The 20,303-nt window shown below is 39.7% G+C and overlaps 2 protein-coding genes across 2 annotated transcripts; both read right to left on the reverse strand.

The window, feature by feature from the left end:
• Positions 1-681: 681 nt before the first annotated feature.
• Positions 682-6,931, reverse strand: LOC124178049. The gene is made up of 4 exons (XM_046561138.1): positions 6,908-6,931; positions 6,335-6,600; positions 4,413-4,913; positions 682-3,926 (listed from the first exon to the last, which is right to left on the reverse strand). Exons 3-4 carry the CDS (start codon positions 4,787-4,789, stop codon positions 815-817), a joined length of 3,489 nt encoding a protein of 1,162 aa, XP_046417094.1. The 5' UTR covers positions 4,790-4,913; positions 6,335-6,600; positions 6,908-6,931; the 3' UTR covers positions 682-814.
• Positions 6,692-11,426, reverse strand: LOC124178050. Its single transcript, XM_046561139.1, has 2 exons — positions 8,867-11,426; positions 6,692-7,110 (listed from the first exon to the last, which is right to left on the reverse strand). Exons 1-2 carry the CDS (start codon positions 10,948-10,950, stop codon positions 6,963-6,965), a joined length of 2,232 nt encoding a protein of 743 aa, XP_046417095.1. The 5' UTR covers positions 10,951-11,426; the 3' UTR covers positions 6,692-6,962.
• Between the last annotated feature and the right edge of the window lie 8,877 nt (positions 11,427-20,303).

Genomic DNA, 20,303 nt, shown 5'->3' on the forward strand with positions numbered 1-20,303 from the left:
AGTTTCAATACGCTGCGATCAACGCATCCAAAGTTACGGCCAGAAACCGAGAACCTGTGTTTTCGACATTTTTCAGCAGGTACTTTTTCTGTCGCCATTTCTCTCCTGTTGGTCCTACGCTCTTTTCGCTGCGTTTTCTAAGTTCCTGAGGGTCCAATGAGTCAGGAAAGGGTCATACAAATCGAATCTGAGACCTAAAATTTTGAGCTCGAAAAACGAAAAAAAAGTAAGGCTAACCCCTTACCATTTTTGGCGAAAATTTTCGCGATTTTGAAAAGTGCTGGAATGAACTCTTTCATCCACTATTCCGACGTGATTTAGCAAGAGAAATCGATTGAGCGCAGTCCCAATACGCTGCGATCAACGCATCTCAAGTCACAGCCAAACAACGAGACAGAAACGAGTGTTTTCGACATTTTTCAGCAGGTGCTTTTTCTGTCCTCATATCTCTCCTGTCGATCCCCCGCTCTTTTCGTTGCGTTTTCTGAGTTCCTGAGGGTCCAATTAGTCAGGAAAGGGTCATACAAATCGAATCTGAGACCATAAATTTTGAGCTTGAAAAACGAAGAAAAAGTAATCTTAACCCCTTTCCATTTTTGGCGAAAATTTTCGCGATTTTGAAAAGCTCTGAAATGAATTATTTCACTACATAATTTCAATATTTAATTTCAGTGCCTCATTCATTTATATTTATTGTTGTAACAGGATAGAATAATCTATCGGTATACAAAAATAAAAGTCCTTCACGTTAACTTCTCAGGAGTCCTCTATTTGTAAATAAAATACAAGAGCGTGAAGAACACTTATTAAAACATTACTGAAGCTCACAGTAGACTGAAAAATGCAGACCGAAAAATACGAATGAACAGATGACTGCGTATATGAGACACAGAATACGTTCTCTGGAAACTGCTACACCGCTAATAGCACACGAAGGATTTCCACAAAGCACCGAGCGTCTTCCGCACTTGAAGACTTGCGATTCTCGTTGAGATTTTCTCGGATCACAGCATTGAATTGACTTAGTGTTCATAAAGTTTTGGTCCCTTGATGACACAAGTTCACAGATTCTTATAACTTCATTCAAGAGATTGTCTAAAATACACGTGACTTCTGGAATCACGTAGCAACTGGCCGAATTTACGCGGGTTGTCGAAGTAGCTTCATCGGAAAAAATTGTGCTGATCGATGCGTCGTCATTACTTGACTCGATGAAACAGTCATCTTCTTCATTTCCGCAATCCATTTCATCGTCCATCGAATTACAGGCCACACTGAAATGCTGCAAATTTTTCTCTAACAAAGTTTTGATACGAGATCCAGGAATAGAGTCTTGAACCTTTGTTGCAGTTTTCGACGGCATGTTAGAGTTTGAAAATGAACATTTTGACCTGGAATGGGTATCCGAATGTCTCGATCCCGTATTTGAGGCCTTTCCAGTAAAATGTAACGTTTCAAGGCGCTTGTTAGTTATAGATCTATTACTCACACTCAGTTGACTAGCTTCTTTCACGAGACAAGATGGTTTCGAAGGAATCCCCGCAGATAGAATAGATTTACCTTCTAAGGTGAAAAATTTCTCTAGATTGATGCCTTGTGGTTCCATAACTACTTTTTTATCAATGGCCACACCAGCCAATTTTGTTGCTATGTGTTGTTTATCTGACGACATTTTTGGGAACATTTGAAGCTTAGTAGGATTAACTAAGTGATGGTTATACGCCGTTTGTGATTTACCATTCGTTGTATTTTCCTTTGATACTTTTACGGTGTTCAAAGTTTTCTCCGAAACTTTTGTCACCGCTGAATCTTGAATACCAACTTCCGGTTTTTCTGTAACCATTATCGGCTCGCTTATTTTTCCTCGAATGGTCTTCGAATTAGCTACTTGATTCAACGGTCTATTACCGATGTCAGAACTGGAAGCTTCACTTGAGTTTGGAATATGATCTGGCATTGTACGATTGGCATTACATAAAGTTTCAACAATTGCTGGCGGATTTATATTGGTGGGAATACGTGTAAGAATATCATTAGTATTTTGAATAGTTAGAGAATATGAGTTTCTTTCACTATCAGGTGGCACATTTTCACTAAGAAAATCAATAGCGGCGTATAAATTTGCGGCTCTAATCGAAGCTAATCTGAAAGCTTCAATGATGTCATTCGATAATTCACATTCTAACAACTCATTTATCTCCGGCATAGCTATCTTCAGAGTGGTACTTGATGAACGGAGCGTAGATGGTGAAGTATATGATGCTGTAGAACATTCTACAGAAAGGCTTGTACTTTTCAAGGCATCGGACATAAAGTTGTCAGATATCGTCAGATCACCCAGGCACTCATCGGATTTCGAATTAATATCAAATTGTGTTGAATTTTCAATTTTGACAACTTTACTCAGACCTGCATCTTCTTTATCAGTACAGATGGCTTCAATTCTATTCAACTCAGTATTATCGTTTATTTTTACGACCAAATCCTTCGCTGAAGTCATGGTGGCAACTTCCATGTAATGAAGATCACTCTCTGATTCAGATAATGTGGCAAGTTTACTAAAGAGCAGTCGTGAAAAATTCCTGTCGGAAGAAGATATTCTGCTAACAATTTCATCGGAATTTCCTTGATTTATAAGGTTTGCATCTAAGGACCTCGTCACTGACAATTCTCTTTTAATTGAATCGTATCTGCATCGGTCCCTTGACTTATTTTCGGCTTTGCTTAGACGTTCATTGCTCACGCCATAATCGCTGAGAATTTTCTTAAGCATCTCAAAAGCCCTAACATGTCTCTTGGCAAATTTCTTCTTAGGTATTACATTACTATTTACTTCTATATTTTGATCTTCACGGAATCGTTGTATGCGGTTGTTTGAAAGTAGTCGAGTATTTTCTATGACATCGACCTGTTCTTTGGAACCATTCACAACTTTCTGAGAACCGTCAGACGTCAGTATGGAGTCTGAAATTTGATTTGAAATAATTTCTTCTGACATTTCGTAACTCGCGAGTGAGGTCGATGAGACTTGACAATATTTAGAGGACAAGCAACTTATTGAATTAGGCTCCTCACTCAAGTGTGTTCTACATCCTGCACTTGATATCGAGGTTCTACTATAACCTCTCGTAACATCATTCGCATTAGTTTCGGTATAAGCCTTTGTCTTGATTTCTTCGATATTTATGTTTGAGTGTAATTCGAAATCCTTATTTGAGAGAGACGGCCTTCGTTCAGAACACAAAGTCTTGGACAAAGTATTGCAACCCTTTGCAATTGCTTCGCTGATTTTGACCTGACTTGACTGATGTTTGGACGATTCTTTAATTTTGTTGTCAATGCTAAATTGGGAGGGCTGTAATTTGGATCTTGTATTGGCCTCCTTTCTTACTTTCGAAGCTACAGGTTTAGAAGTACTCTCGTTTGTATCTTTTACATGGCCGTTACATCGAGTGACAACTGGGACAGTATGGGTACTGGGGATTGAAGTTTCATGGTTTGAATACTTGATTAATTCCTCAAGCAGTTGAATAATATCCTTTGGTGAAGATGTTTTCTTAGGTAGTAGCAAATCCCGATTGACTGATGCCTTTAGTCCCCTTAATGGTACATAATCATTGGTGTGTTCCAATGGTATTTCGGTATCTCTGACTCTTCCGATTTTGTTCGAGACTCGATTCGATGTTTTGGATGTTGACCTTGGTTTCCTTGCCTTGATCTTGCTGACTTCAGCAGGTGGTTGAATATTGCTTCTTTCCATCAACACCACCTCGGACTTTTCAGTTCCCAGCTCTCTTGTTGGGAAAGTTTTCATCTTAGCAAGTGAAGTTGTATTGTACGGTTTCATTACTGACTTCGTTACTACGTTTGCGGGATTTTTCACAGTACTGGGCATTGACGCAGCCGGCAACTGTAACTTTTTGTGTCTGTAACAAGAAAAACAAAATAACTTATGCATCAAAGCATACCAACGATTGCTAAAGACTGCCAGCCACGAGTATTTATCTGGAGCAAGTAAAAGGGCGTTTGGGGCGCGGAACCAACGGCAGTGTTGATTAAATCGGTAACAGTACGATACTTTTGTACCGATCAAACTTTCTGCCTCGTTCATTGGTCGTCTGTATCGAGCTTCAAATGGCTGAGTTCGGTTGGCTGTCTCTTGCAATCTTTAGTTAATGGCCAAAGTACCCTGAGTGAGATTTTAAAACTGCGAGGATCAATCGCATTATAATTAACGATATGTCCCCATCGCTGAGCTGAATCTCGATTAACGAAAGGGGTTAACTGAAGGAAACAGTATGAAATGTTGCATAGAAATGCATTCATATGATTCGTGAATTTAGGATTTGAAATACTATATTTAAGGCGCGATGAAAACGTACTATACGTATTTAGTCATATTTTGTGCGTACCTTGCATGTTCACTATTAGTGTACTTCTTTTTTTTTTGAGACGATAATGGCAGCGAATGAACTCTTTCGTTATTCAAAGCATCGCTTATGCTCGACTGAACAATGCTGTTGCCACCATATTTTTTTATGGATAGCTTCTGATTTTTTAAAACAGTCTGCGGACTTACAATTGATCTAGAATTGTTCGTCGAGTTATTGACAGTGCAATTACGGAGTAGCATCTTACAGCGATTCATCGACTTCTTAGTACATGCAGAATTTGAAATAGGTAATTTCAAAGTCTCAAACGCTGTAACTGCTTCATAATGTCTCTGGTTTTGTAAACTTTGAACCGTATCTGCTATTGCGTTTCTGGATGTCGATTCGTATGGCTCCATGACTCTCTTGAGTTCTACATTACCAAGAGGTTCTACTATTCTGTTCAGTTGGGTTAGTCCGATTATCAGATCTTTTGAAGGACAAGTTTTGCTCAACTTGTTGACAGGGCTAGCAACGAAAGATCTGAAAATTGATACAAACCTTAAAATGCTCTGAACATGGATTTAGATTTTTGACGTATTCACTGCATGGTATTAGTAAAATTATACATTTGAGTATGTTTCTCCAATGTATTGTGCGTGAAAACGACGTCGATTATTAGAAGAATTATATGTAAAATAGCGATTTAATGATTTGATGTCCAGATGAACCAGCGTTATCGAAAGACGTGATTTACTCTGTTCTAGTTTTGGTTCGATCTATAGTTTTGTTCGAAAATACCTTGCTCTTTGATTAGAATGGGATATTTACAGGAAATAATATTGAAAAGAAACCGATTTGAATATAGTTGCTTTTAATGCTTAGTACGTATATGCTCATCGGTTGGCGAGTTACAAAATTCAGAAGTAACGAACAAAATTTTCCAATGTGAAATCAATGGAAACGGCAGATTGGAATGTGGAACCTCTAATTATTCGCAATTGTAATTTCGAAAAAAAAATGTCAATTTTTTTGAATCACTCTAGTGCAGATGAGATGGATTTTAGAAACACCCTACAATAATTAATCAATCCGAAAATTAGCATCGGTGATAATGATGTCAAGTATTAAGAACTATGACAGTATTACCAGTAAGTTCGATCTGCCAAAGCCAAGTAGCAGCTCGCAGACCCACGACTAGGTGAAAGGGAAAGGCATAATAAAAATGACCAAAGTATTCCTTTGTTTATGGGGTATGGGGGATTGGAACTTTTTTCGTAATCGAACAATTTTTGTAACATATTTTAGCTGGGTTATCTGGTCTGCACGATCGCTATTTTTATTGTATAGCACTGCAGCTATATTTGAGGGATGGAATTTCTGTTTTTAATGGAAAAGAATCGTATATATGTATATCATTGCTGAACTCGTTGTCAGCTGAATTATACAGATAGGAAACAGTCAAACTCAACGGATTGAGCGTCCGACTGCACATGCGCGAGCGTCGTCGGATTTTCGTGTAGGTTGGCCAACTAAAGCTACAGATGTCAAATACGGCTTATGGAGGTTATGGAAGCAACGCGAATGTTTTTCAGCTAAGTAAATCTCAAATAGTTGACGTAGTGATCCGAGCAGGCTAGGCCAACTTTTACTGTGAACTGTGTCATGACTGACTGCTGCGAGTCAACGCGATAGAATAATTTCAATTCGGCACTTATGAGAGTTTGACATCTGATGCTTCACTACGAGTAAGTTGGCTTTCCTGACTTGCAGCCAAAAATCTTGACAGGATACGATCTCGTCGACCAATAAAATTCAATTATTTTTAATTTAACTCGATAAGTTTCGCCGTTTCCTATCTGTGCATCCTTAGAAGACTCCACTAGATCCACCATCTCGTATACTCATCCCTTATATATGGGTGTTTAATAGAACGTGGGTACGTAAAGCCTTTTGCAACTAACCTGTCTGTTTTGCTGAAATTTGTCACACTCTTGGGCGAGTGGTTTGCTGCAGCTGACGATTTTTCTTCCACTCTTCTTCCATTTAGCTTGGGTAGAATTTGCTCGGTTAAGGTGAGAATATTTGCGATTAAATATTTTACGTGATTGGCTTCATTTGAATTCGCACTTTGTAGTTGTTTAGCAAGTAAGAAATATTCCTGGTTCGATTTCTTTGATTGGCTTTCACGGCACAGATCCGTGGAACATTTTTCTGTGGTAAAGAAATGCTAGAATAAGAACAGTTGAAAGGTGAATCCAATTCATCGACGAATCAAATACTTAAACGCAGCCCCCTGACACACGCTGCTAAAAGTAGTTCGCAAAATGTCCCTCGATTCTGCCGCCAATTTCCACCACTAGTGGCGCTAGTAGTTGTCAGACAAGCTTGCGCGCGGTCAGCGAGGGTGGCGAGCGTGTCAGAAGTCAACTAGCGCCACGTAGAGGAACTAAAAAACTGGGACAAAACGCGTACAATTTTTTAGTATACGAGCAGTGGTGAGTGTCAGGGGGCTGCTTAAACGTATTACTGGTTACATAAACGGAAGTTACGAGTCGATTTAACCGCAGAATAACGAATGAATTAATACTGCTAAAAATGCTTCTCGCCTAAGTTTGCCAGCGCCAGTTTTTGCCTTTCCACAGAATTCTTTAAATTCTGTACCGGAATTTTCAATAGTTTGTTGACAGTGTTAATAGCTTCACTGCTTTCCCCATTCTTCCGAATATAATTTCTGCACCTGTAACAATGATACGACCACTACGTCAGGGCACAGATATAAAACACAACAAGAAATAGTACAAATAGCTTTCGTTTCGCTATGGGTGGCCTTCGCACACAAATCAATTTAAATAAGAGGTCTTTTGGTAATAGATACCCATAACTTTTTTCACAAGGATCAGTCAATTGAGTTTTGAAATAAAAAATCGACTGCATATAATGTCATTTCTTACCCCTGGGAAAAGATGTAGGATGTTAGGGTTAGGTTATGAATAGCTGGGCAAATGTTTTTCTGACTTATGAAACACTTCTGAACGGATAGTTTTAAAATCCCGAGACAGGGGTATTTGGCCCTTCACCAGGGATACCCATTAAACTATACGGAACGCGAGATAATTAAACTAAAATTTTACACTTTTGATTGCGTTGCTTTTGCTAAGTATATGAAAAAATTAGTAGAGTATCAACTTTTGGTCATTGCAATGTTTTTGTTATGTTTTATCTTCATTTCAACATTTTTACAGACATTTTGGATACACAGTTTTTTAACAACATCTCATCAAAAATTGCGTTGGGGCACGGTGACATTGTGTGATAGTCTCGATTGAAAAAGAAGATGCGTCTCCTAGGATTGAAGACTCAACATCCAGTCAGAGATTTGAAACGCGGTGCTAGCATCAGAATTTGAGGGTAAAAACTGAACATTCTGGCGATAATATTTATAAGAAAACTTCATTATTTTATGCGTGTGAAGTTCGACAGACAAATATTGCGGATTTCTTTAGATAACTTTTTCAAATTTTTTTCGTAAAAACTTCCAAATACCACTAAAATTCACCGACTTCCTATTGTAGACTCTACATTTTAATCTCGAGGTCCATTGTATTATATTGTTGCACTTTAGAAAATTTCTCTGTAAGTCTATGTAAATATTCAACTTGAAGTCTATTCCTGTTTCATTCAAAAGTATATCTCTGAAAATCTCTGTACATTTTTGTACAGTTTGCGTGATTTTTATGGAAATTCCTATATACTTTTCATCGTAATGCAAACCGTATGAGCATAGGAAAACGTTGATGAAATACCCTTTTGAAAATCGCCTTCTGATTCATCGAGCGAATTTTTTTAGTCAATATCCAATTGTGTCGGGAAAGTATTACAAGTTCTCGGAAATTTGAAGAGTAATGTAAAAAAATGCAGATAAACTGGGAGAAATTTGGCAGAGAAATGCAGAGTATTTTAGTTACAGATAGTCCGTCAGTATGTAGATTTCGTTCAAGAATTTGCAGTGATTAATGGACAGTTGTGTGAAAAAGTACAGAATGTCAGAGAAAAATAACATAATTTTTGTAGTATAAATTTACTTTAACAAAGTTCAGAGCATTTAGAGATTTTTCGGCAAAAATCAGGGAATTTTGGAAATATTCTAGGAAACTTTTGCCGAGAAGCGCAGAGAAATTGGAATAATAATTTGCAGATAATTCGAGTCATACCTCGCCGAAAAATTTTACATTTTCGCCAAATATTCTAAACTTTTCTCAATTGCTTCAAATATTCTGAGAATCTCTGAAAATGTATGCACTTTTGTAAAGAAACATTACAAGAGTTTATTAAAAATCATTTTTGCCAATGAAATTGAGCGTTTTCTGTAGAGGTCATTCTCATACCCTTACTGTTAGCGATGACTACTTGTTAATGGGTTACTACAGACAGATAAAGCGATACGCAGATGATATAAGACTTGCGGTTGTTACTGATTATGATTAATACGTAACCTGGTCAGTGCCTTGGCTAATGATTTTCCAGCATCCAAAGGCGTCAGACACGGAATCAGAACATTCTGATGTCGGTATTGTAGTCTTTCTATCATGTGGTGGTTAGCCTCTACGATCATTTTGATTTTTGTCAAAGTATCAACCGCATTATTCAAGGCCGGGTCCGTCTTGACTTGTTGAGAAATGTGACCAGTTGATCGATTAACTTCCTCATTAAAGCTTCTGACGCTCAAAGAATCTGGTACCAGGCTTGAATTGCGAAAAACTAATTCGACTTTGTGTCGGCTTTCATCGTTGACTGCTTCTGGCAGACTTTTGGCTATCTTCACGATTTCCTGGTCTTCTACAAAGAAGTTATCACTCCCGCTGAAATTCCTCAATTCTGTAGCAGGTAATTTGGAAACAAGTGAAGAAATTATAGGGCTTTTATAATTTTCCGGCTGTTCAAAAAGTTTATAAGTATTGGTCGGACCAAAACTGATCTGATCCGAAGTTGCACAAGCACCGTAGCTCATTGTAAGTCCTAAATTCTGACTGTTACTTTTCTGATTGGTTTTATGCGAGGATATTTTTTCTCTGCATTTCACACGAGACGATATTTTATCACAAAATAAAGAATTGATTATTTCTTCTTTCGAAACATCTCCAAAAACGATGTTCCCTGGTTCATTCTTACTCGTAGTTAACGCATTCTTCTGCGAATTTCTTATTTCACATGCCTCTGAATTATTTAATACACATTTTCTCGTCTCTTGCTTGCTCTGTTCAGCTTCTTCTGATTCTTGCTTAAGCCGCTCTTCAACGGATGACTGAGACTTTAGACTCGCTTCCGGGAAATTGTTATTCAGTGTTCGACCTAATGTACTTGTGACTGAGTTGAGGTTGCAACAATTTCGCGTATCAAGATGATATCTCTGTGGGGTTTCCACCAAATTCATGTTCAAATTCTGATACTCGATTTCATGGGTTGGTTCCATTTGCTTCTTATTCTTTGAACTATCTTCCAGGACTAACGGTTCTGTTCTGGATCTCGACGATGCTCCTTGTGTACCTGCACATCCACTAAAAACGAGAGAAGTAGGTGTTTTTTCGTCGCTTTCGTTCAATATTTTTGATGACGCAGCAACGGATTTATCTCCTAATGTAAAAAACGACAACTCTTTTCCACTGGGAATCAAGTTTGAGCATACAGGCCATATTTCGCCATCGAAATTAATGGTTTTTCGACATGGTGATGACGTCCTGTTCTTCCTAGCGGACAAAGGTGGACTGATTATGGTACTTTGCCCGAATACTTCTTGGTCAAGATCCATCTGCGTTAGTGGTATGTCACGGGATTCCGTGTTGCACCTTGTAAAGCAATTAAACTCATCCGTTGTTCTGTTGTTGTTAAGGTACATCTTGTCGATCATTTTTGGCTCAGGGTGAATACAGGCCTCAATGGGAAGTTCTTTTTCAGTCCAAATCTCAGCAGAGAACATTGAAATCTTAGAATTTGGAGATGGAGTTTTTTCAACATCGGAATATCCATTGCTATTTCTCCCACGGATTCCAGAAGCTTCGTTGCTCTTTTCACCCGGCATCATCATGTTCATTAATTTAGAATCATGCAAACTTTTACAATACTTCTGATTATCTGCTACGTAATTAGTACCATAATGGATATCCGGTGAACATTCTTTATATAGTAATCCTGCCGTAAATTCCTCTGAGACAGACCTTGCTTCTTTGGCATTAATGCTGTCAAACACTTCGGATAGTATCGTTTTGGTATAAAGGGAATCTTTTTCACTCGCAGAACGAACTTTTCTCGCAGCATCACTCCAAGACTGATTGTTGATCGCACAGGTTGAAGGGTCACCAGACCTGCTCTTTGCTTCCGTGTCATCTTTAGATACTATTTCCATCAACGAAGTGTCTAAAGCGAGTATTTCTCTTGATGAATCAAAGGGTAGGTTAGATGACATTTGGCCGTGCGGTGCATCACCTGCGGCAGCATTTTCAGAAGTATTGAGTAATATTTGAGGTTGTTGAAAACGCGCTCGTGTGGCACGCACTGAGTTTAATTTACACTGTAACTTCATTTCAAAGGATAATTTTTAAAGAGGTAACGCGTGTACAAAGAATACTTTTAACATTAGCGACTATGTCATTTTTTGAAAATATGTCATAATTTTGTAACTGAAGTTCATCATGCGAGTGACGGATGCAGACCGAAACTACAGAAACATTTGTTATTAAACAATTGAACTATGCGTTTGAATTCGTAGCTAATATTCTATGCGGTGAATGTCTTGGAACAGGATACCCTGATTTTTCCTTGATTACCACAAGGATCATTTTGATTCCTTGCTATATCCGAACATCTTTGAGTAGTTCCAGCTGGATTATTAATCGGTAAAATGATCTGAATAATTACTCAGGAAGGAAAAATCGATTTTTTATCTCGAGGAAAAAGAATGACAATTTTTTCAAAAAGGACATACACTTAATGAATAAATTTGCTATGGCAATTTGTCTGTAAACAGTTACGACCCACACACCACAATGATAGTATATGTATAAAGGCTGACGCCGACTAGACCGCGGCGGACGGCGGCGGACGGCGGCGAAATTTTCGCTCATACAGTTATCCATATAGGTGTTCACACTAGACGGCGGCGGACCGCGGCAATTTTTCGCGAGTTCCAGGTTGGGAATATTTCGGCGGTGCGCCGCGCATCGCCGCGCATCGCCGTCGTCTAGTGCGAACACCCGACCGATGCCGAAATTCATCCCAAGTATAAAAATAGGGAAACCTGCGTTGCTTTGATGTAAATGGTTATGGTTTACAAGGATTCTTTTCATTCTCTCCGCTGTTCTTGCGAAAAATAAATGTATTCATTTTTACATCTTAAATAAATCCTACGGATATTAAATAAATGTTACGCAAGTAATTACTTCATTTTCAAAGAAATTTAAGTAAATGTGAGTTTTAGAACAACAAGTTACGATCAACGGATTATTTTATGTAAAAAATTTATTTTTTTCTCATTGTTCGGGTATGATGCTGATTTCATGAAGACTGTTTTTTATTTTGCGTATTAATTTTTATGCATAAGAAATGAGAGAGTATATTTTGAGCTAAAATTTATTTCATTTTTAATACACTGTGACGTGGTATTTCGTACCCCGTCACTTTGTTTAATTATCGCATTCCCCTAGGTGCAGATATCGCTAAAAGTAACAAAAGCACGTCTGAGGCCAATACTCCAAAAATGAACGACTAATTACCTTTAAGTTGATTTCTCTTTACTAAGCTAATTGTATGCTATTTTCTAATTCTGTAATGCTCTTCGAGAACCATCCGCGAGACCTTCACGTCAAGATACCAGGACACTGCCTGACAGGGGTCACGTACCAGCTCAACATCAACACCACCGACTACAGACGAACGAATACCGCTGAAACCACTCCCGATGGATGCCTATCTAGTTGTCGAAAAGGGTCGTGCGTGATGCACAAACAGCACCTCCAACTATTTGAGACTTATCGGCCAGGAGCCGAACCACGAACGAATGCTTCTACCGCTCGGATGCATCGTCAGGCGGCGTACAGGGCTGTGCGTCAAAAACACAACGAAGCCTCCCGTCGACGATACTTATCAGCCTGGAGCTGAACCGACCCTAACATCTACTAAGTCGTTGACTATCCAATAGAAGACGGTTTTCTCTTAACGAACCGTCTTATCGAAGGACTGCGGCGTGGAATAGGCTAATGATATGCTGACCACGTGGATCTGGTGGATCTAGTGTGGGGATCCGGGTTGAGGGCCATCACCACCAGATCGTTCCGGCATGAGGGCTTCCATGAGCGAGGGCCGGGATGCAGCGCCGACGAAATAGCTACAACGGGGAGTACCAGTAAAGCAAGGAGTGAGTTACAGTCGGTCGCAAGTCCAGGAGACCGGTGACGTAACATTGCCGCACACCTCAATATCGCAATACCTGAGCAGTACGACCCCCCCCCCTCTCACCAACGATACCGCATAGCTGAAGGAAAACATCTCTAACCACCTTCCGACGTCCCGATACCTCGATACCTGTCGTCGAGGGAAAAGAAAAACAAGCGGCGAGGGATTATCGCCGCCTATCCGTGGACCAGGCCACGCGACCTGCTGGTCCAATTAAAATACCGCAAATTTTGGGAAGAATCACGTGACAGCAGCTCGACGAAAATCAGGATCATCGCTCATCTCATCACTCTACGTTCAGTTCCTGAATTGCAAAGACGTGCTATTGTCATATCTAGTATCATTACCGCTATCCCTGTGATTAGTTTCTCGTTATCGTATCGCATTCTCTCGCACCTGTTAGATCTTCTTTTACGTAAGTGAGGTTCCTTTTCTATTTTGTGAAGCCACGAGATTACTTGCAATATATCGTACCTTTACCTTTATCTCTTTCTCTCTTTACCTTGCAGTTGGTCTGCTTGAGCCAATTGGGCTCGTATCTTTTCTCTTTATCTTGCAGTTGGTCTGCTTGAGCCACCTGGGCTCGTACCTTATTATCTCTTATCTTGTCCCTTTCTCTGTCTTATTGCAAGTAACTTCGCGACTGGTTGATTATTACTTACGCATTGTAGTGACTATCGCTTTATCTTATTATCTTTCTCTTCTAGAATATGTGAATGTCTAATATCGCTGTCTAGCAGCGCGTTCCGTTAAAGGATCAATTTTTATCTTAGCTATTGAGCATTACTATTTTGTTATATTTTCTCTGATTAGTTCCTATCTGTCTCTTTACCTATTATCGTTGATTATCGCATCTTAGTGAGAGTACCGCGAAAGCGATCTTGTATCGCTGCGCGGTCCCGTTCGTCGTTCATTCGACATTGGAGTATTGTGCCGTATCGCATAACATCTTTTTAACTGTTTTCTTCGCTAATATCGCTGATCGTAGTTGTCCGTAGTCTATTGGGTTTGCCGTACGTTGCATATTAATTACCTTGAATATTGTTTGCCTTATCTTGAATTACCTTTTATCGTACCGATTATTATCTTTCTTCCTCTCGCACTTACCGCAAACCAGAGACTACGTATTATCATTTATTCTCTATATTTTATAATAATTTTCTATTTGACCTGTCGCTTGAATTTACCTTGTAGTGCATAATTCCCTGTCTGCCTATTTCTGATTATTCTGGTAATGTGATAACTATTACAATTATTGTATTTCGTATGTGTTTATAATTGCTTCTCTGATTTTATGATTTATTTGCTTACCGCTTAATCTAAGTACAGTATATCTTTTCTGTTCTGCCTATCTATCGTAAAACCGTGTTAATCATTACCTTTAATACCGCGAGCTTGCGCATATTTCCCGCTTATTCGGAAAACGTTCCGTTAATTGTTAACTCTCTCGCTTAACCTTTCTCTGGCTGTAACTATTGTTGATTATCGCATATATCGTACTTGTATCGCAAACTCTTCAGCTACTTGCTTGTCAGTAAACTTATCGCTTCTTGTTTAAGATATTTGATATTATTCCTGCTTCACCTGTTTCTTATTTTATCTATTGGATTCGACTCCGCCCCTCTACCATTATCTTGTCTCTCTGAGCGAACTGTGCAAAACCGTCGTAGAACCTGACCTTACCTTTATCTATTACCTTTACCTTTATCTTTGTCTTTTTCTCTAATTATCTATTTTTGACGCATGTGCGTCTGGCGCCCAACAATCGTATCTTTCTCCCTTAGTATCTCTCTCTATCTAATTATTTAGGTTAGCGACTGCGCCGTAGGGTAACCAATTATCGTTATATCGTTCTTACCCTCAAACTTATAAAAATATTGGTTACAACACATATATTATATGTATAATAGGGTGTTTCAAAATAAAAAAATTTACGATTTTCCAACGAGCCACACCCGAAATAGTTTAGGTAGAAACAAAAATTCTGGCGAAAGATGAGCATTGTCGGTTGATTTTTAATCCTTTTTTCCTTTTTATCGAATTTATGATGGACAATTGTTAGTAATTTTTTTTCGTGTTAAACACTTCTTCATCTGAGCTATCCATAATAAGTAATCAAGAAGTAGTGGCAAATATGCATGATTATTTATTGTGTGCCCATGACGACTGAGACAAATCGTGGTCATCAGATAATTGATAAATATCTCTTTTTCGTAGAAACAGTATCGGCGGGTGGTCACGCGACTATAGTGGGCGCATCTCACGGTAACTGCGCCGCGGTCGGCCGCGGTGCAGTGGGTGTCAGCCTTAACTTTTGAAATGTCCTACCATTTCCGAACACCTCCAACCATCCTATTTACCTATATTACTAGATTAGCTATTATATGAAAAGAGAAGAATTATTCACTTCGAAATGGGATTCTATTCGACGCGCGCTCGATGTATTCCATAACATTAGTATTCATAATTATTTCAACAACTTTTCATTTGCTCTCTCGATCTTGAATTTTCGTAGGCATATAACCAAAACGCTGTTCTAGCTAGTCGAGAGTGAAGTATCTACGTTGGGTAGAGAAGCAAAATTGTTTTTCGAAAAGTATTCGGATGGAAAAAAATTCAGAGTAACTGTAATACATCACGGATGCGCTAATTTTGAACGAGATGAAATGGATGCTTCGTATATGAGATAGTATTTAACGCTGCGTAGTGATTTAAAGACCTAAAAAGGTGATAGGAAGCGAAAGAACGAAGCTTCTTAACACTTCGAGTGTATTTTAACACACATTTGAAAGATACGAGCAAAATTTTTCATCATCCAACTGTCGCAGAACGGCAGCGTTATCGGCTGACCCGTTAAGTAAAGGATATATCTTCAGTCAACGGCTGACCATCGAAGGGCCTGGCCGCTTGAGTCTGGAATCGGCAGGACAGATAAGGTGTGTATTTCTTGTATGAAATGTGAACACTAGAATCATTATACATCATATCATATCATCATACATCATACATCATACATCGTACATCATACATCATACATCATACATCATACATCATCATACCTAGTATTACAGTTCGAAACCAAAGTTTGAATTTTCGGATGTTCGGAAAGTGACGTCACCAATCTAAAATCGGCTAGCCGAGTTCCTCAGTCTGGTAACAACCGCGCAGTAGAGCGGACGGTTGAGAGTCGCGCTCCGCAAACTTCGAGTACCGGGTTCTCAACCTCCCGGATCCCGCGCTTCGGGTCAGCTACGTATTTCGAGTACCGGGTTCTCAACCTCCCAGATCTACAATAAATTATTTCAATTCGTTTTTCGCGCAAGCTGAAATTCAGTAGCTGTCAGTCCGCTAATAAAATTTCTTGACTTCCAGGATAAGCGCTCCGTGGTTCCTGGTTCATGTTAACAATAAATTATTTCAATTCGTTTTTCGCGCACGCCCAAATTCAGTAGCTGTCGGTGCGCTAATAAAATTTCTCGACTTCCAGGATAAGCGCTCCGTGGTTCCTGGTTCACGTTTACAATAAATTATTTCAATTCGTTTTTCGCGCAAGCTGAAATTCAGTAGCTGTCGGTGCGCTAATAAAATTTCTCGACTTCCAGGATAAGCGCTCCGTGGTTCCTGGTTCACGTTTACAATAAATTATTTCAATTCGTTTTTCGTGCAAGCTGAAATTCAGTAGCTGTCGGTGCGCTAATAAAATTTCTCGACTTCCAGGATAAGCGCTCCGTGGTTCCTGGTTCACGTTTACAATAAATTATTTCAATTCGTTTTTCGCGCAAGCTGAAATTCAGTAGCTGTCAGTCCGCTAATAAAATTTCTCGACTTCCAGGATAAGCGCTCCGTGGTTCCTGGTTCACGTTTACAATAAATTATTTCAATTCGATTTTCGCGCAAGCTGAAATTCAGTAGCTGTCGGTGCGCTAATAAAATTTCTCGACTTCCAGGATAAGCGCTCCGTGGTTCCTGGTTCACGTTTACAATAAATTATTTCAATTCGTTTTTCGCGCAAGCTGAAATTCAGTAGCTGTCGGTGCGCTAATAAAATTTCTCGACTTCCAGGATAAGCGCTCCGTGGTTCCTGGTTCACGTTTACAATAAATTATTTCAATTCGTTTTTCGCGCAAGCTGAAATTCAGTAGCTGTCGGTCCGCTAATAAAATTTCTCGACTTCCAGGATAAGCGCTCCGTGGTTCCTGGTTCATGTTTACAATTAATTATTTCAATTCGTTTTTCGCGCACGCCCAAATTCAGTAGCTGTCGGTGCGCTAATAAAATTTCTATAACTTTACAATCTTCTCATAATCTTTTTGGTAAAATATGTCGTTAAAAAAATTATATCAAACCTTACACATTATTTTTGATTTGTTCTCACGCTGAAAATATTTATTAGTATTCGAGGTATAACTCGAGGTGGTTGGCGGTTTTCGTTGGAGGTAGTTAGGGGTGGTTGCGGGTAATCTCGGTGATTCAGGAGGAGGGGGACGAGGATTTGTGCTCGGTGAGTAAAACACTTTTATAATATTTCATGGCAATTGTAATTATATTTTATCTGAAATTTTTCAAACTTCTCATGTTTACATTGAATTATTTCAATTCATTTTTTGCGCAAGCACAATTTCAGTAGCTATGAATAAGCTTATACAATTTATTATATTATTAATTAATTGATTAATATTCCTATAATATTTAATGGCAATTGTAATTATATTTCATCTGGAATATTACAAACTTGTCACGTTCACAATAAATTATTTCAATTCATTTTTCGTGCTAGCACATATCTAGTAGCTATGAATAATCTTATACAATTTATTATATTATCAATTAATTATTTAATCAATAACTCAATTATATTAATCCTTACACAAAATTTTCGATGTGTTCTTATACTGAAAATATTTATTACTATTCAAGGTATAACCTGAGGTGGTTGAAGGTGGTCGGAGGTGGACGAGGAGGAGGACGAGGAGGGCGAGGATTTGTGCTGGGTGAGTAAAACACTTTTATAATATTTGATGGCAATTGTAATTATATTTCATCTGAAATATTACAAACTTGTCATGTTTAGAATAAATTATTTCAATTCATTTTTCGTGCAAGCACATATTCAGTAGCTATGAATAATCTTATACAATTTATTACATTATTAATCAATTGATTAATTACATTAATCCTTACACAATATTTTTGATATGTTCCCATACTAAAAATATTCATTACTATTCCAGGTATTACCCCAGGTGGTCGGAGCCGGACGAGGAGGAGGACGAGCTGGACGAGGAGGAGGACGAAGTGGACGAGGAGCAGGCGGGGTGGGTCGTGGGAGAGGACCTCTCCTCTCCTCAGAGGAGGGGAGGGGGAGGGGCAGGGAAGGGGGAGCGGCGGGCGGGGAGGGGGAAGGGACGGGAAGGGAAGGGAAGGGAGGGGAAGGGAAGGGAAGGGAAGGGAAGGGAAGGGATGGGGCTGGGTGGGGGAGGGGGAGGGGCGAGGGGAAGGGAGTGGGCGGGAGGGCGGGAGGGAGGGCGGGAGGGCGTGTAGGGGGGCGGTACTGCTCTATTAACTCTAACGGGCTTGCATCGACATCCGTCCTCCACTCTCTCCCTCCCGCCCACCCTCCCGCCCTGCCTCCCTCCCTTCCTCCCTCCCTCCCTCCCTCCCTCCCTCCCTCCCGCCCTCCCGCCCTCCCGCCCTCACCCTCCCCGTCGCCCTCCCCCTCCTCGCCCCACCCCTTCCCTTCCCTTCCCGTCCCTTCCCCCTCCCCGCCCACCGCGCCCTTCCCTGCCCCTCCCCCTCCCCTCCTCTGAGGAGAGGAGAGGTCCTCTCCCACGACCCACCCCGCCTGCTCCTTGTCCACCTCGTCCTCCTCCTCGTCCACCTGGTCCTCCTCCTCGTCCGGCTCCGACCACCTGGGGTAGTACCTGGAATAGTAATGAATATTTTTAGTATAGGAACATATCAAAAATATTGTGTAAGGATTGATGTAATTAATCAATTCATTAATAATGTAATAAATTGTATAAGATTATTCATAGCTACTGAATATGTGCTTGCACGAAAAATGAATTGAAATAATTTATTGTAAACGTGACAAGTTTGTAATATTTCAGATGAAATATAATTACAATTGCCATCAAATATTATAAAAGTGTTTTACTCACCCAGCACAAATCCTCGTCCTCCTCGTCCTCCTCCTCGTCCACCTCCGACCACCGCCAACCACCTCGTGTTATACCACGAATACTAATAAATATTTTCAGCATGAGAACAAATCAAAAATAATGTGTAAGGTTTGCTATAATTTTTTTATCGATATTATCTACCAGAAAGATTATGAGAAGATTGTAAAGTTACAGAAATTTTATCAGCGTACTGAAAGCTACCGAATTTGGGGTTGCGCGAAAAACGAATTGAAATAATTTATTGTAAACGTGAACCAGGAACCACGGAGCGCTTATCCTGGAAGTCGAGAAATTTTATTAGCGCACCGACAGCTACTGAATTTCAGCTTGCGCGAAAAACGAATTGAAATAATTTGTTGTAAACGTGAACCAGGAACCACGGAGCGCTTATCCTGGAAGTCGAGAAATTTTATTAGCGCACCGACAGCTACTGAATTTCAGCTTGCGCGAAAAACGAATTGAAATAATTTGTTGTAAACGTGAACCAGGAACCACGGAGCGCTTATCCTGGAAGTCGAGAAATTTTATTAGCGCACCGACAGCTACTGAATTTCAGCTTGCGCGAAAAACGAATTGAAATAATTTATTGTAAACGTGAACCAGGAACCACGGAGCGCTTATCCTGGAAGTCGAGAAATTTTATTAGCGGACTGACAGCTACTGAATTTCAGCTTGCGCGAAAAACGAATTGAAATAATTTATTGTAAACGTGAACCAGGAACCACGGAGCGCTTATCCTGGAAGTCGAGAAATTTTATTAGCGCACCGACAGCTACTGAATTTCAGCTTGCGCGAAAAACGAATTGAAATAATTTATTGTAAACGTGAACCAGGAACCACGGAGCGCTTATCCTGGAAGTCGAGAAATTTTATTAGCGCACCGACAGCTACTGAATTTCAGCTTGCGCGAAAAACGAATTGAAATAATTTATTGTAAACGTGAACCAGGAACCACGGAGCGCTTATCCTGGAAGTCGAGAAATTTTATTAGCGCACCGACAGCTACTGAATTTCAGCTTGCGCGAAAAACGAATTGAAATAATTTATTGTAAACGTGAACCAGGAACCACGGAGCGCTTATCCTGGAAGTCAAGAAATTTTATTAGCGGACTGACAGCTACTGAATTTCAGCTTGCGCGAAAAACGAATTGAAATAATTTGTTGTAAACGTGAACCAGGAACCACGGAGCGCTTATCCTGGAAGTCGAGAAATTTTATTAGCGCACCGACAGCTACTGAATTTTAGCTTGCGCGAAAAACGAATTGAAATAATTTGATGTAAACGTGAACCAGGAACCACGGA

The sequence above is a fragment of the Neodiprion fabricii genome, chromosome 3 (genome assembly GCF_021155785.1).
Source record: "Neodiprion fabricii isolate iyNeoFabr1 chromosome 3, iyNeoFabr1.1, whole genome shotgun sequence".
NCBI classification, from domain to species: Eukaryota; Metazoa; Arthropoda; class Insecta; order Hymenoptera; family Diprionidae; genus Neodiprion; species Neodiprion fabricii.